The 17,368-nt window shown below is 46.7% G+C and overlaps 1 protein-coding gene across 1 annotated transcript in view; it reads right to left on the reverse strand.

The window, feature by feature from the left end:
- Nucleotides 1-15,569, reverse strand: part of LOC126199297 (venom carboxylesterase-6-like) — a 95,707-nt gene extending 80,138 nt beyond the window's left edge. Inside the window, exons 1-2 of the mRNA XM_049936122.1 lie at nt 15,438-15,569; nt 8,415-8,549 (exon numbers count right to left, since the gene is read on the reverse strand). Coding sequence (XP_049792079.1) covers nt 8,415-8,549; nt 15,438-15,506 — 204 coding nt within the window. The 5' untranslated portion in view covers nt 15,507-15,569. The remainder of the gene's footprint in view (nt 1-8,414; nt 8,550-15,437) is intronic.
- Nucleotides 15,570-17,368: the final 1,799 nt, after the last annotated feature.

Here is a 17,368-nt window from a genome sequence, read left to right on the forward strand (position 1 = left end):
TGTAAAAGGTGGTGGAAAGAAATTACTAACACACATCTGTATATTCAAAAAAATAAAAAAAATAAAAAGAGTTTGATGGCCACATATTGTTCTGTTGATTAATCAGTTGAGACATAAGGGGGGGCAGGGGAATACACCCATATGCATGCTTATGTTCTGTTCACTGAATCTTTTACTGTAGGATCCACTGTGTGATTATCTCTGGTATATGTATCCTTTAGTTGATTGTCAGTGTTATGTCCTAGCCAGTAATGCCACCCGAGCCCGCTGCCAAAAGGTTGGCAGCATCAAAGTCCGGACGCCGTCCGCATAAGCAGCGCCAGCGAGACAGGAAATCGCCGCAAGTCTGCGCGCGCCACCGCTGGCTTCTGGTTTCTTAAGCGCTGGAGTCGCGAGCGCTAGGACAGTTCTGGATTCGCCGCTCAGTTGTATACTCGCCACCGAATTGTGTACTTGCTAGTCAGTTGTGTGTTCATCGCAGCAGAGTTGTTGTTTGTCGTCCGCCGACGCTGACCTAGCCGCTCCGACTCGAACTAGACAGTTTTCTGTAGACCATGTTCACCACTGTGTTCTGTATCGTCGTTAATAAAGATAAGTACCGACTTTCATTTAATCCGAGTGTTTGGGTTTTCATCTTTCTGTTCACTGTTCCAGCGGACCGGTCGGCCCGCTATTAAAAGTGTGGCGGTGACTTCGTAGGCCGTTTCTACAGCGAAGTGTTGTCGCTACGAAGGCCGTCACAAAACTGGCGACGAGGACTTCCGAACTCGTGTGCAGGGCTGGTTCAACTTGTTTCTTGAGATAGAATTTTGGGGGCTGGTTTAATTTGTGTTCACTATGTCTGCCGAATTACAACAGTTGATCTTGTTACAGAGTCAGCAAATACAAAGTCTGGTGGAAGCAATCGCCAAACAAGCGGCTAATCCACCACCACACAAGGAACAAGCACAGGCAGCACCGCCTTTTCGTGCTTTTGAGGCATCACGAGAAGAATGGCAAGAATATTTCGCGCAGTTGCAGGCGCACATGTCAGTCTACAAAATCACAGGTAATGAGCGGCAGCTTTATTTAATTTCCACTGCAGGCGTGGAAGTCTATAGACTACTTTGTAAGTTGTTCCCGGAATCCAAGCCAGAAGCTTTAGACTATGACGTTGTTGTTACCAAGCTTGCTGAGTATTTCGAGTCGCGAGTTCATGTGGCAGCGGCCAGATTCAAGTTCTTCAGATTAAAGAAACTGCCACATCAATCTAATAAACAGTGGTTAACAGATTTACGGGGCCTCACCCGTCAGTGCCGATTTAATTGTGTGTGTGGAGCTTCCTACAGTGATGTCATGTTACGAGACGCTATTACTCAAAACATTGCAGATTCTCGTATTCGTGCTGCTATCTTAAAGTTGCCTGACCCGTCATTAGAGACTGTGATGAACATTATTGAAGCCCAAGATACTTTTGACTATGCTGAGTGTGAGTTAGATCAGCCATGTATTTCTCAAATTGCCTGTGCTAAGCAAGTTATGTCACGCCCGCGGTCCCACCGGCAGAGTCAGACTGTAAACACTAGCCGGCCGCGCCATGTTAAACACATTCGTCAGCCGCATGTGCAAAATGATAGAGTTAAGTCTTGCCCTAAGTGTGTTCTTGCTCATCCTCGTGAACGTTGCCCGTTAAGAAACGCGGTTTGTCACTTTTGTCAAAGGAAAGGACACATCCAGACTGTTTGTTTGCGTAAACGCAAGAACAATTCTAGTGCTGCCCAGCCCATGGATATTCATGTTCTTCAAAGCCAGCCCGCCCAGAAGGTCGCGTTTAAAGACTCTTCCACGGTTCGTGTGGGTAATAATCTTGTTCGCAATAAGCCACCCACCCAGCCCTCTGCTATGCGACCCAAGCGTAATTCAAACGCTGTAAAAAGTAATGTGCAGACTGCAAGTGAAGCGGGAGTTGTTGTTCCACCCGCCCAACCCACGAGTTGTCGTAAGCAGCGAACACGCGCTAAACGCGCTGATTTTGTGTCTTCCGCCTCCGCTGCACCGATCCAGAGACAGTGTAATAAACTATTTGTGAAGCTACGCATCCAGGATAAGACCTTCAATTTTCAATTAGACACTGGTGCGTCTGTGACTCTCATAAATAGTGCTACGTATGCGGCTATCGGCCGCCCTAAACTTTCAGCGGCAAAACATTCTTTGGCTACTTATAGTGGAGAACAAATTCCTGTGTTAGGTGTATGTAGCGTGCCAGCCACATTCCGGGGCAACACAAAAACAGTTTCATTCACAGTGCTCCGCGCTACAGACAGTGTAAACATTTTCGGATTAGACTGTTTTGACTTGTTTGGCCTGTCTATCCAAGACAATGTGTTGCAACTTAATTCTGTTGTTGTTCCTCAAGACAGCATAACCGATTTGTGTAAACGATACAGTGACATATTTAAAGACGAACTGGGTTGTGCTGCGAACTTTGCCGCTCATATTACGTTAAAAGATAATGCTCAGCCTCGATTTTTTCGTGCTCGTCCAGTGCCTCACGCCCTCCGGGCACCTGTAGAAGATGAACTTCGTCGTTGGCAAAACGACGGTGTTATTCAACCCGTTTCAGCGAGCCAGTGGGCTTCTCCCTTAGTTATTATAAAGAAACCGTCTGGCAAGTTACGTTTGTGTGCTGATTTTAAGTCGACAGTTAATTCTCAGACTGTCATTGATTCTTTTCCTTTACCTAGACCGGACGAGCTGATGGATAAGTTAGGGGAAGCTTGTTTCTTTTCCAAAATTGATCTCCGTGCAGCATATTTGCAATTGCTCCTCGACGAGGAATCACAACAGTGTTTTGTCATAAACACGTCGTTGGGGTTGTTCCGTTTTCTGCGTTTGCCTTTTGGTTGTGCGTCAGCTCCAGCTGTTTTTCAGCGTTTTTTGTCCCAACTTTTGGCTAATGTGCCATCGTGTTGCAACTATTTAGACGATATTGTTGTGTCCGGTCGGACGCCTGCTGAACATTTCCGTAATTTGGAGTGTTTGTTTACAGTGTTGTCTCAGGCAGGCCTACGTTGCAACATCGATAAATGTTCATTTTTCCTTACGGAGTTGGAGTATCTGGGACATGTTATTAATGCTCAAGGCATTCATCCCTCCCAGTCACATTTAGCAGCTATTCGTGATTTGCCCGCCCCTCGCAATCTGCATGAATTGCAAGCAGTTCTTGGCAAATTGACATATTATATTAGGTTTATACCTAATGCATCACAGATTGCTGCACCGTTGCATCGTCTCCGCCGTAAGAATGTTCCGTTTGTGTGGTCAGCTGATTGCCAATCAGCCTTTCAGCAGCTAAAAGAGGCTTTATTGAATGATCGTTGTCTGGTCCATTACGACCCTAACAAGCCTCTGGTGTTAGCTTGTGATGCTTCTTCTTTCGGTCTCGGTGCTGTGTTGTCTCACCGAGTCGGTAACACCGAACGTCCTATTGCGTTCGCATCTAAATTGTTAAAAAAAGCTCAGTGTAATTATAGCCAATTGGACAAGGAAGCGTTGGCTATTGTGTTCGGTGTCACAAAATTCCATCACTACCTCTATGGTAGACCATTCTATTTAGTCACAGATCACAAGCCCCTGACGTCGCTGTTTCATCCGTCTAAACCAGTTCCTCAGCGGACAGCTCAGAGACTACAACGTTGGGCTGTTTTGTTATCACAATACCAGTATGAGATACTGTATCGCCCTACAGCTCAGCATGCAAACGCTGACGCGCTTTCTAGATTGCCGATTGCTGCGGATGATGTCTTCGATTCCTCTGACGACTCTTGCCATCAGATTGACGCCGATGAGCATCAATCCCTCCGGGATTTTCCGATTGATTATCGTCAGGTGGCACGTGAGACAGCTACGGATCCTCATCTGAGTTTACTATTACGTTTTGTTCAACGTGGTTGGCCGTCCAAGGCAAAGGACATATCGGATCCTGTGGTTCGTCGCTATTATCCGCAACGTCATCTGTTGTCTGTTTCGCACGGAGTTTTGCTGTTACGCACCGAGAATGACCAGCTTCGTGTAGTGGTTCCCCAAGTGCTCCAATTCAAGGTCCTCGACTTGTTGCATCAAGGTCATTGGGGAGTGGTCCGCACCAAGCAGCTTGCCCGCCGTCATTGTACATGGATCGGCATTGATAAGCAGATTACGCAGATGTCTACAGATTGTTCGACGTGTGCCGAACACCAAGCTGCTCCGCCTCAACGCTATTTTGAGTGGGCACGCCCTGCCGGTCCCTGGCAGCGAGTACATATTGATTTCGCTGGCCCATATTGGCATTCTCGTTGGCTCATCGTGATAGATGCATTTAGTAATTTTTCGTTTGTTGTGCCCATGCAGTCTACAACGTCTGCACAAACTATACAGGCGTTGACTTCAATTTTTTGTATTGAGGGTCTTCCAGAAGTTTTAGTGTCTGACAATGGTCCACAATTTACCTCTGCTGAATTTGAAGGTTTTTGTTCTGCCAATGGCATTCGCCATGTTCTTACTCCGCCGTTCCACCCTCAATCGAATGGTGCAGCGGAACGTTTTGTACGCACATTCAAGGATCATATGGACCGCCTTCGTGCTACGCACTCTCGTCAGCAGGCCCTCATCACGTTCCTGTCGTCGTACCGGACCACGCCACGCGACGGCCCTTCGCCTGCGGAGCTTCTCCACGGCCGTCGTCATCGCACCCTACTACGGTTGTTGCACCCCCCGGATCGACCCGCCGCTTCTGAGCATCGCACGCGTTTTCAGCGCAACGACGCCGTTTATCACGGTCGCCGTCGTTGGGAACGTGGTACCGTGATAAGTGTCCAGGGTCGCGGTTTTTATACTGTTCAAGGTGCTACTGGGGTGCACAGGAGGCATCAGAACCAGTTGCGCCGCGCTGACCGCCCGGATTCTGCCGCTCGTTCTTTGTCCACAGATTTGGTCCGCGGCGGGTTCCAGCCGCGCCTTCCGACTTCGCTGCCGCCCCCAGGGCAGCAGCAGCAGCAGCAGTCGCCGCTACCACGCCGACAGCCCGTCCCGTTGATGCCTCCCGCGCAGCTTCATCCGGGAGCGCCCCAGGTGGTCGCTCCGGTGCCTGCGGTCCCTCTTCAGTCGCCACCGCCTTCGGAGCTGATGGACGTCGACCCCTCAGCCGGGCCGCTTTCCCAAGCGGTGGCTGTGCAGCCTGTCCTGCAGCCGCTTTCCTTGGGCACCCCCAAGGAGTCTGACACCGCTGCGCCTTGTCCGGCGCCCACTCGGCAGCCGTCGACGCAGCGTCAGGAGACGCTGCCTCTCTTCGTGGGTCCCGACGCCCCGTCGCGTCCAGTACCAGAAGCTGCGCCCGTAGTCACAGGCGTGCACCCTGACCTCGGTTTTCAGTCGGTGTTTCCCGAGGCCCCGCGCAGCCAATGCTGGGGTGCGGACCGGGGACTGCCACCGACAACAGTCTCCGCCCCGGTCTCTTCTGCTACGCCTGTGGCCAGACCCCTCCCCCGCCGTCGACGCTCGCCACGTCATTATTCAACGACTCTGCGGCGATTTGGGGGGGAGGAGTGTTATATCCTAGCCAGTAATGCCACCCGAGCCCGCTGCCAAAAGGTTGGCAGCATCAAAGTCCGGACGCCGTCCGCATAAGCAGCGCCAGCGAGACAGGAAATCGCCGCAAGTCTGCGCGCGCCACCGCTGGCTTCTGGTTTCTTAAGCGCTGGAGTCGCGAGCGCTAGGACAGTTCTGGATTCGCCGCTCAGTTGTATACTCGCCACCGAATTGTGTACTTGCTAGTCAGTTGTGTGTTCATCGCAGCAGAGTTGTTGTTTGTCGTCCGCCGACGCTGACCTAGCCGCTCCGACTCGAACTAGACAGTTTTCTGTAGACCATGTTCACCACTGTGTTCTGTATCGTCGTTAATAAAGATAAGTACCGACTTTCATTTAATCCGAGTGTTTGGGTTTTCATCTTTCTGTTCACTGTTCCAGCGGACCGGTCGGCCCGCTATTAAAAGTGTGGCGGTGACTTCGTAGGCCATTTCTACAGCGAAGTGTTGTCGCTACGAAGGCCGTCACAAAAGTCAGCATTATAAATCTTTGAAGAGTCACAGAATTGTTAATTATGGGACCCTTGATTCAATTTATTCTGCAAAGAAGGCCGCTACTAATTTTACTTTTGGGAATTGATTTATGGTCCTACATCACCTGTTGATGTTTTTAGAGTTTGTAGAATTGACGAAATTGCTTTGCCTTGTTAATCTGCAAAGTGAATGTCAAATGACTCTTTTCACGTAAATACGATTTATCGAGCAAAATGATCCATGGAACATGAAATAACTAACTAACTAACTAATCGAGTATAAATTTAAATTTTAGGAAGTCTCTTCTGTAGTAAAGTGTAGCGTTACAGAGAATTGAAACATGTACAGCAGTCAGTACAGACAAGAATACTATAGAAGCTTTTTAAGTACAACTTTACAGAAGAATGCTAAAGATCAAGTCGGTAGACATGTTAACCAATGAAGGAATACTGAATAGTGTCTGGCAGGAAAGCTCTTCATGGCACAACTTGACTAAAAGTAAAGATAAATGGATCGGATACATCCTGAGACATCGAAGAAATAGTTAATTAGTTAATGGAAAGATGTGTGGCTGATAAAAACTCTAGAGGGAGGCCGACTCTCGGCTATAATGAGCAAGCTGGAGTGAATGTAGGTCGCAGCAATTACATCAGAGATGTGAGAGATTATGGAGAACAGATTAGTATAGACATCTACATCAAATTAGCCTCTGGAGTGGGAACCACAGCAACAACATGCTTTTGTATCACCCTTGAGGGTTTTGTCCATTCGCTCTACCGAGCGAGGTGGCGCAGTGGTTACCACACTGGACTCGCATTCGGGAGGACGACGGTTGAATCCCGCGTCCGGCCATCCTGATTTAGGTTTTCCGTGATTTCCCTAAATCGCTCCGGGCAAATGCCGGGATGGTTCCTTTGAAAGGGCACTGCCGACGTTCTTCCCTAATCCGATGAGACCGATGACCTCACTGTTTGGTCTCTTCCCCCAAACAACCCCAACCCCATTCGCTCTAGATGTGTGCACACAAATACGAGGGGCGGTCAATGAGTAATGCAAAATGTTTCTTTTCTCGGCCAATTACGGTTGAAAAACATGCAAAATTCGTTGTGGGACATCTTGGAATATCCCCGCTTTTGCCTGTATTGTTCCACGAAATTCCAATACATGGCGGCGATATACGCAAACTTCAAAATGGCGTCTTTAACGGAGGTGCGTTCCAAGCACAGAGCTGTCACTGAGTTTCCTTTGGCGGAGCGCTAGAGTATCGCAGATATTTATAGGAACTTGCAGAATGTCTACGGAGACCTGGCAGTGAACAAAATCGTGGTGAGTCGATGGGCGAGGCGTCGGTCATCATCGAAATAAGATCGCACAAATCTGTCGGATCTAGCACATGCCAGGCGGCGGTGCACAGCTATGTCTCCTGTAATATTGGAACGTGCGGACACTCTCATTCGAGGTGATGGACAGATCACAATCAAACACCTCACTGCTCAACGGGACCTCTTTGTTTTCATTGCTGACACTATCATCCACAGTGGGGGTTCTCAAAGTGTATGCCTGTTGTATTCCTCAGCGCCTAACAGAAGCTCATAAAGAGCAACGACAGACCACCTGTGAGGAATTGCTTGCGTGTTACGACGCTGATCGGGAAAATTTTTTGTCACATGGGTTTATCGCTGCGAACCGGAGAAAAAAAGGCAGTCCACGGAGTGGCGCCATCTCTGCTCCCAAGAAAAAGTTCAAAGTCACACCCTCAGCTGGTAAAGTCATGGCGACTGTCTTCCGGGACTCTGAGGGGTTATTCTGTATGATTTCCTCCCTCTTGGTGCAACCATATATTCGGAAGTGTATTGTGATACCTTCAAAAAACAGAAGAAGCGGCTTTAGCATGTTCATCGCCACAACAATGCCAACGAATTTCTCCTTCTGTATGACAACTCTAGGCCTCATACAAGACTACGCACCAGAGAGCAGCCCACAAAAATTCATTGGACTGTTCTTCCTCGGCTCAATCCGCGGGAGGCAGTACGTGGATGATGGGGATGTTATTGATGCAACAAGACATTGGCTCCGACGTCGACCAATGGTGTGGTACGAAACGAGAATACAGGCCCTCCCAGAAAGGTGGCATCAGACCGTCAAATGGAACGGAGATTATGTTGAAAAGTAGGGTTCTGCAGCCAATCGAGTGCGGAATAATATGGTGTATTGGAATCTTGAATAAAAGCAATCTTCTTTCATGAAAAAGGAATGCGTTGCATTATTTGTTGAACGCCCCACGTACATGAGCCAGGAAGCGTCTGCAGGTCTGTAGATAAGAAGTGGCAACATTTACCTGGAAGCGTAGTTCCCCGACGGGTGGCTGTGCGTAGGGCACGCCCCTGAAGCTGGCGTAGGGCAGGCCCAGCGCGCTCGTCTCCACGGCGCCTCTCAGCCTGCCCTGCTGCACCGTCACGTACACGTCCTGCGCCTGTAGACACACATGTAGGGAAGTGATATTGCTGAGTAAGAGAAACCGTATATCCAATGACGTGTGATGATATGGTCCTAATCGCTTAGCCACTCTCGTATCTCGCGCATAGTTTTAACTCTTGGTTGCTTTTAATTTCACTACAGGTCGTAGAGTGTATGGTTTGATCCCAAAAATAAAGTATAAGTCACTTCTGGGTCACATAACTCCAGCTAAAGGAACATTCACTGCTTGAAAGGCGATGGGCTATTTTATTTTAGTGACATGGTGTTTCTTACAACGGGGTATCGGTCTGTTCATTTACTGTCTCAACATGATGTCAGTTATTTCATTTTGCAATTTGAGTGGTCTGGTGTCCAGTGTGTCATTTATAAGATTCTACATCTACATCTACATCGATAATCTGCAATCCGCCTTACGGCGTGTGGCGGAGGGTACCCCGTATCACTACTAGACATTTCCTTTCCTGTTCCAACTGCAAAAAGAACGAGAGAAAAACAACTATCTATACGCTTCCATATGAGGCCTAATCTCTCGTACCTCACGCGCAATGTGTGCTGGAGGCAAAAAAAAAAAAAAAAAAAAAAAAAAAAAAAAAAAAAAAAAAAAAGGCTCTGAGCACTATGGGACTTAACTTCTGAGGTCATCAGTCCCCTAGAACTTAGAATTACTTAAACGTAACTAATCTAAGGACATCACACACATCCATGCCCGAGGCAGGATTCGAACCTGGAGGCAACAGAATCGTTCTGCAGTCAGCTTCAAATGCCGGTTCTTTAAATAAATTTCCTCGATAGTTTGACTTTAAAAGAATGTCGCCTTCCCTGCAGGGATTCCCATTTGAGCTCGCGAAGCATCACGCAACGCTTTTGTGTTATCCGAACTTACCAGTAACAAATAGCAGCCCGCCTCTGAATTGCTTCGATGTCTTCCTTTGATTCGACCTGATACGGATCCCAAACACTCGAGCAGTGCTCAAAAATAGGTCGTACTAACGTCCTATATGCGGTCTCCTTTAAAGATGAACCACACTATCCCAGAGTTCCCCCAATATACCGAAGTCGACCATTCGCCTTTTCCCACAATCCTCAAATGCTCGTCCCATTTCATATCGCTTTGCAACGCTACGCCCCGATATTCAAAGTCTGATTGTGTCAAGCAGGACACTACTAATGCTGTATCCGAACATTACGGATTTCTTTTTCCTACTCATCCTCATTAACTTACATTTTTATACATTTAGAACTAGTTGCCATTCATCACACCAACTAGAAATCTTGTCAAGTCATCTTGTATCCTCCTCCAGTCACTCAACTTCGACACCAACCGTACACCACAGCAGCATCAGCAAACAACCGCAAGTTGCTGCCCACCCTGTACGCCAACTTATGTTTACAGAGAACAACAATGCTCCTATCACACTAAAAAAAAATGGTTCAAATGGCTCTGAGCACTATGGGACTCAACATCTAAGGTCATCAGTCCCCTAGAACTTAGAACTACTTAAACCTAACTAACCTAAGGACATCACACGCATCCATGCCCGAGGCAGGATTCGAACCTGCGACCGTAGCAGTCACGCGGTTCCGGACTGAAGTGCCTAGACCCGCACGGCCACCGCGGCCGGCTATCACACTTCCCTGGGGCATTCCTGACGATACCCTTGTTTCTGATGAACACTTGCCGTCGAGGTCAACATACTGGGTTCTATTACTACAGAAGTCTTCAACCCACTCACATATCTGTGAACCTATTCCATAAGCTCGTACCTTCATTAACAGACTGCAATTGGGCAACGTGTCAAACGCTTTCCGGAAATCTAGAAATATGGAATCTTCCTGTTGCCCTTCATCCATAGTTCACAGCGAAAAAAGGACAGTATGAGTTTCGCACGAGCGTTGCTTCCTAAAACCATGCTGATTCGTGGACATAAGCTTCTCGGTCTCAATAAAATTTGTTACTTTCGAACCGAGAATATGTTCAAAGATTCTGCAGCAAACAGATGTTAGGGACATTGGTCTGTAATTTTGCGGGTCTGTTCTTTTGCACTTCTTATACACAGGAGTCACCTGCGCTTTTACCCAGTCGCTTGGTACTTGCGTTGGGCGAGAGATTCGCGATAAAAATGCAAAGTAAGTAAGGGGTCACTGCCGTAGAGTATTCTTTGATAAACAGAATTGGGATTCCATCCGGTCCTGGTGACTTATTTGTTTTCAGCTCCTTGAGTTGTTTCTCTACGCCACGAGTGCTTGTTACTATGCCGTCAATATGGGAGTCTGTTCGATGGTCAAACGACGGTATGTCTGTACGATTTTCCTGCGTAAACTAGCGAAGTCGGCAATGCTTCATAGTTATTAAATATGTATGGAAATTGCTTATACATCCTAAACTCCATTCTACCTCTCTCTGCTACCATCCCCCACCCAATTCTTTGTCCAACTCCTCCTCCTTCCCCTCTCTGCGTGCATCATCTCTTTCCCCTTGTCTCAGGCCATCTCATGCTCCCTCCTATCTATGTCCTTAGGTTAGTCAGGTTTATGTAGTTCCAAGTTCTAGGGGACTAATGACCTCAGATGTTAAGTCCCATAGTGCTCAGAGCCAAGTAAAGTCAATAAGTAGAAGAAATTACTTTATTTCCTTGTATTATCACAAAACGTTAGGCCCTTAAACTACCGGTTTCGTTCCGCAATGACCATCTTCAGATCTGTTACTGTTGACCGAAACCGGTGTTCTAAAGACCTAAAATTCTGTGATCATAGGGGAAAATAAAGAAATTTATTCTACACTTCATGGATCACTGTTCTATTCACAACTACGTCTCAGCTTGTCAAAGTGATGAAGTACGTTTTGAGATTTTTCGTAACAATATTAGACAACGGCCTGTCCTTATATAGTTATGCAGTAGATCAAGACTAATATTTTGTGAAAGTAACGAATGTGTAAACAGGTGTGTGTGTGTGTGTGTGTGTGTGTGTGTGTGTGTGTGTGTGTGTGTGTGTGTGTGTGTGTGTGGGTCACTATCTCCAGATTAGTTATGAAAGTAATGAAGCTTATGCATTACGGATGATCGGGAACCTATGACTGTATGTCAGATACAGGTACGTAGAGCTGCAACTAGTCACTTTTCTGATACAACTCGTCATACAACCATCACTCAGGGCGGTGCATTAAAGCCTTTTTTCTGTCACAGAGCCAGAACTTTCATACTATGTAAATAAACCTGTAATTTCCAAGTGACCCATCTGCAGCCTGAAAAAAGTCCAAAAATCAACGAATATTTCAAAAAACGACTGGTTGCATTTCTGGGTGGCTAAAGTAATGGGACAGCGATATGCTGATATACACGTAGCGGTAGTGTCGCTTACACAAGGTATAAAAGGACAGTGCACTGGCAGAGCTGTCGTTTGTACCCAGGTGATTCACGCGGAAAGGTTTCCGACGTGATTATGGCCGCACGACGGCAATTAACAGACTCTGAACGCGGAATAATAGTTGGGGCTGGACGTATGGGACATTTTATTTCGTAAATCGCTAGGGATTTCGGTATTCCGAGATCCATAGTGTCAAGGACACGGCGAGAACACCAAATCTGAGGCATTAGCCCTCACCACGGACAACGGAGAGGGCGACGGCCTTCATTTAATTACCGAGATCAGCGGCGTTTTCGTAGAGTTGTCACTACTAACAGACAAGCAACACTCCGTGGAACAACAGCAGAAATCAGTGTGGGACATACGACGAATGTATCTGTTGGGATAAGTGCGGCGAAATGTGGCATTAATGGGCTATGGCAGCAGACGAACGATGCGAGTGCCCTTGCTAACAGCATGACATCACCTGTACTGCCTCTTGTGGGCTCACGACGACTGGAAAACCGTGACTTGGTCCAAGAGTCGCGATTTCAATTGTTAAGAGGTAATGGTAGGGTTCGAGTGTGGCGCAGACCCCACGAAGCCATGGAATCAATATTTCGACAAGATACTGTGCGTGTTGGTGTTGGCTCCGTAATGGTGTGGGCTGTGTTTCCATGTAATGGACTGGGTCCACTGGTACAACTGAATCGATCATTGACTGGAAATGGTTATGTTCGTCTACTTGGAGACCATTTGCAGCCTTTCATGGACTTCATATTGTGGATGACAATACTCCATGTCGCCGGGCCACAGCTGTTCGCGATTGGTTTGGAGAACATTCTCGACAGTTATAGCGAATGATTTGGCCACCTAGATCGCCCGACATGAATCCCATCAAACATCTATGGGACATAATCGAAGGGTCAGTTCGCCCACAAAATCCTGCACCGGCAACGCTTTCGCAATTATGGACGGTTATAGAGGCAGAATGGCTCCATGTTTCTGCAGGGGACTTCCAACGACATGTTGAATCCATTCTGCATCGAGTCGCTGCACTACCCCTAGCGAAAGGAGGCCGACTCGTTATTAGGAGGAGTCCGATGTCCTTTGTCGCCTCAGTGTATAGCTATTAAACTATTTTATATAGCACAGGACAATTTTACACAAACTCCCTCACTGAACTGTAGCACTTCCCACAGTGTTGATTATTAAATACATGCTGTAATTTGGATCCGTTTCATTAATGGTTCAAATGGCTCTAGGCACTATGGGACTTAATATCTGAGGTCATCAGTCCCCTAGACTCGGAACTACTTAAACCTAATTCACCTAAGGACGCGTCACACATCCATGCCCGAGGCAGGGTTCGAACCTGCGACCGTAGCAGCAGCGCGGTTCCGGACTGAAGCGCCTAGAACCGCTCGGTCACAGCGGCCGCCCCCATTTCATTAGTTTATAACGCTGTGATAACAACAAATTCCCCTTCGATGTTAGATTTATATGACAAAACTACTACTACAACGCCTGTGTGAAGTCTAGCGCAGATAAAATTGCAGCACATGTAAATATATACACTCCTGGAAATGGAAAAAAGAACACATTGACACCGGTGTGTCAGACCCACCATACTTGCTCCGGACACTGCGAGAGGGCTGTACAAGCAATGATCACACGCACGGCACAGCGGACACACCAGGAACCGCGGTGTTGGCCGTCGAATGTCGCTAGCTACGCAGCATTTGTGCACCGCCGCCGTCAGTGTCAGCCAGATTGCCGTGGCATACGGAGCTCCATCGCAGTCTTTAACACTGGTAGCATGCCGCGACAGCGTGGACGTGAACCGTATGTGCAGTTGACGGACTTTGAGCGAGGGCGTATAGTGGGCATGCGGGAGGCCGGGTGGACGTACCGCCGAATTGCTCAACACGTGGGGCGTGAGGTCTCCACAGTACATCGATGTTGTCGCCAGTGGTCGGCGGAAGGTGCACGTGCCCGTCGACCTGGGACCGGACCGCAGCGACGCACGGATGCACGCCAAGACCGTAGGATCCTACGCAGTGCCATAGGGGACCGCACCGCCACTTCCCAGCAAATTAGGGACACTGTTGCTCCTGGGGTATCGGCGAGGACCATTCGCAACCGTCTCCATGAAGCTGGGCTACGGTCCCGCACACCGTTAGGCCGTCTTCCGCTCACGCCCCAACATCGTGCAGCCCGCCTCCAGTGGTGTCGCGACAGGCGTGAATGGAGGGACGAATGGAGACGTGTCGTCTTCAGCGATGAGAGTCGCTTCTGCCTTGGTGCCAATGATGGTCGTATGCGTGTTTGGCGCCGTGCAGGTGAGCGCCACAATCAGGACTGCATACGACCGAGGCACACAGGGCCAACACCCGGCATCATGGTGTGGGGAGCGATCTCCTACACTGGCCGTACACCACTGGTGATCGTCGAGGGGACACTGAATAGTGCACGGTACATCCAAACCGTCATCGAACCCATCGTTCTACCATTCCTAGACCGGCAAGGGAACTTGCTGTTCCAACAGGACAATGCACGTCCGCATGTATCCCGTGCCACCCAACGTGCTCTAGAAGGTGTAAGTCAACTACCCTGGCCAGCAAGATCTCCGGATCTGTCCCCCATTGAGCATGTTTGGGACTGGATAAAGCGTCGTCTCACGCGGTCTGCACGTCCAGCACGAACGCTGGTCCAACTGAGGCGCCAGGTGGAAATGGCATGGCAAGCCGTTCCACAGGACTACATCCAGCATCTCTACGATCGTCTCCATGGGAGAATAGCAGCCTGCATTGCTGCGAAAGGTGGATATACACTGTACTAGTGCCGACATTGTGCATGCTCTGTTGCCTGTGTCTATGTGCCTGTGGTTCTGTCAGTGTGATCATGTGATGTATCTGACCCCAGGAATGTGTCAATAAAGTTTCCCCTTCCTGGGACAATGAATTCACGGTGTTCTTATTTCAATTTCCAGGAGTGTAGAAGGTAACTACATTAAAGTTGAACAAATCAACGCCTGTTGGCCCATCATAAAGAGTTTTCTCCACAACATGTTTACACTACACACTGTAATTTTATTTATTATTGGGTTTCATCGGGCTCTTGTAAGACTGGACGGCAAACCAATGAAGGGCAATGAGAACTACCAACATTGAGTCAACTACTACTATTATTACAATTGCTGCATCTACATCACCGCCATGCTAAATAAAATACTTATATCTGCAAAGGGGGAACTATCGACCTCTGAACACATTTTTTTATTTGAGTCTGATGCATCTTTCATCACAGAAGATTCAACACATATTAAAACCCTGTCCTGGGTCAGAACCCCTGCTCGAACAGCTGCTTTCACGGTCATTACTCTTCCAATACGGCTGCTTTCACGGACAGCACAAATTTTTAACCTCTTGTAAATTTTCGTTGCTGAACATTGTACGTCTTTAAACAAAAAAGGACTACTGGAAGGGAGCTGAAGAGGCTACCTAATACTGGACGTGTAGATGTGATGATTACTTACCACACACAGCGTTAGGTGGGCTGTGAAGACCACCACCGCAGCAAAGACTGCTCGAACGCAAACCGCCATCTTCACTGGTAGTGCTAACTGTCGCCTTGCTGTGGGCGGTCGAGATCTTTAGACGAACAGAAGTCCTCCCGTAACGCTGCGCTGAGCTGCATCGGAGGCTTTTATACGGATGCTAACTAACATATTCAGCAAGAGATAAGGAAAAACCATCAATGCAAAGTAGTAATTGAAAACGTCACACCTATCTGCTGCCAACAGCGGATGGTGTGATAACGCAGTCTGTCTCACAGCACCAGCCTCGAATCTCGATAGAGCTCTCGAGTACTTTGCAGTATCTTTGGGACTACGCTTATCTACTGATGAGCAGATATCATATATCTTTGTAGTGAAGTGAGGATCTTCCCAGAGAGGTACTGAATCGTTTGGCTGGGAAGGTGTACCTACTGACGAATATTCACTGTGTGAAATGCTGACTGGAAGTAGTCTATGTCATTTCTGTTTGAAGTTATACGACTAGTACGAGTATATGTAAAATAATTCATGTGGCTACATCACAGATACAAATATTGGTTGTATTAGTTTACTCAATTAAATATTTTTCAGCAATTCAGTTGTTGTTAGATTCCGTTGTATGCTTTATTTTCACCAGATAAAGGAAACGCAACCTGTACAATCCATAAAGATTCAGCAAGGGGCAGCATACTATCTGAAAGAAAATTCTTCAGTCCATGGAGATAGCTCTTTAGCTGCAAAACATGAAAAAGTCTATATTTGCACACGCTGATGTCGTTTATTAATAACAGAAACTAATTTATCCCTCATTCTGATGCCAAATGGCTTCAATAAAATTTGAATGATCCGTTGGAAATTAGGAGAAATTAACTAAGCTGGACGAGCACTATGAGCAAAGTTCTACGCATAACGTCAATGACATAAAACTCCAGTGTTTTTTTTTTTTTGACTGTAGGTTAAAGAGCAAAAACAAATTTAAAAAAAATCAGAAATGAACAGTCGCGAGATGCAGGACAGCTTTAAAGTAGGGGCTCGTATTAGATATAGGCGACTATCTCTCTATAAAACTGGTGGCGGCCAAATCAGGTTGTGGAGTTCATTTTTGAGATGTTTGAGCTACTGTTATCATTTGAGTGCCCTACAGACATGATTTTATTCATCTTGAAAACTTCCCCGACTAGACTAATATATTACAACAATGTTTAAATAAAGAAATGTTATAAACATTCAGTCACACTCAAATAATTCGCGATAGATATAAGTAAAGTTTTGTCCATAAATAAATAAGCTAGCATTCTTTCACTAGTGCCCTCTTGATGAATAACAATATTATCATCAATTCTGTTAAAACAATATTTAGGCCTGCTTGTCAGAAGCGTCTTTTGCCACTCTTTTACAAAGGGTGGTGTCAGCTAACACATGAAATTGACCATTTCTTAAATTCCCATGATTTTATGCTATCAGTTGTGGTTAATTTTTAAACAAAGTTACTACCAAAATAGTAAACTGTTCATTAAATAAATACACACGTATGACGACATATGAGGTATTTACGCAGTATTCATTTTCAGTGTAATTGTAGAGGATATGATGTTCTGACAAACATTTGCATAATGAAAAGATTTAAAAACACAATAAATTAAGAAGTAAAATATGCAGATACCTAGCTTTCGGCGATGATAGCTATAGTGCAGTGCTCTCATCTGAGATATCGTATGTCGAAGTTGTATGAAGCACTTAAAAGTTGTTAATTCAGAGGTTCATTGTGAAAATGTTAGTCATTGTGAAATATTAACTTAATTAGTTTTGAAGATCGCAGGCATATATACACTCCTGGAAATTGAAATAAGAACACCGTGAATTCATTGTCCCAGGAAGGGGAAACTTTATTGACACATTCCTGGGATCAG

The sequence above is a fragment of the Schistocerca nitens genome, chromosome 8 (genome assembly GCF_023898315.1).
Source record: "Schistocerca nitens isolate TAMUIC-IGC-003100 chromosome 8, iqSchNite1.1, whole genome shotgun sequence".
Classification (NCBI taxonomy): Eukaryota; Metazoa; Arthropoda; class Insecta; order Orthoptera; family Acrididae; genus Schistocerca; species Schistocerca nitens.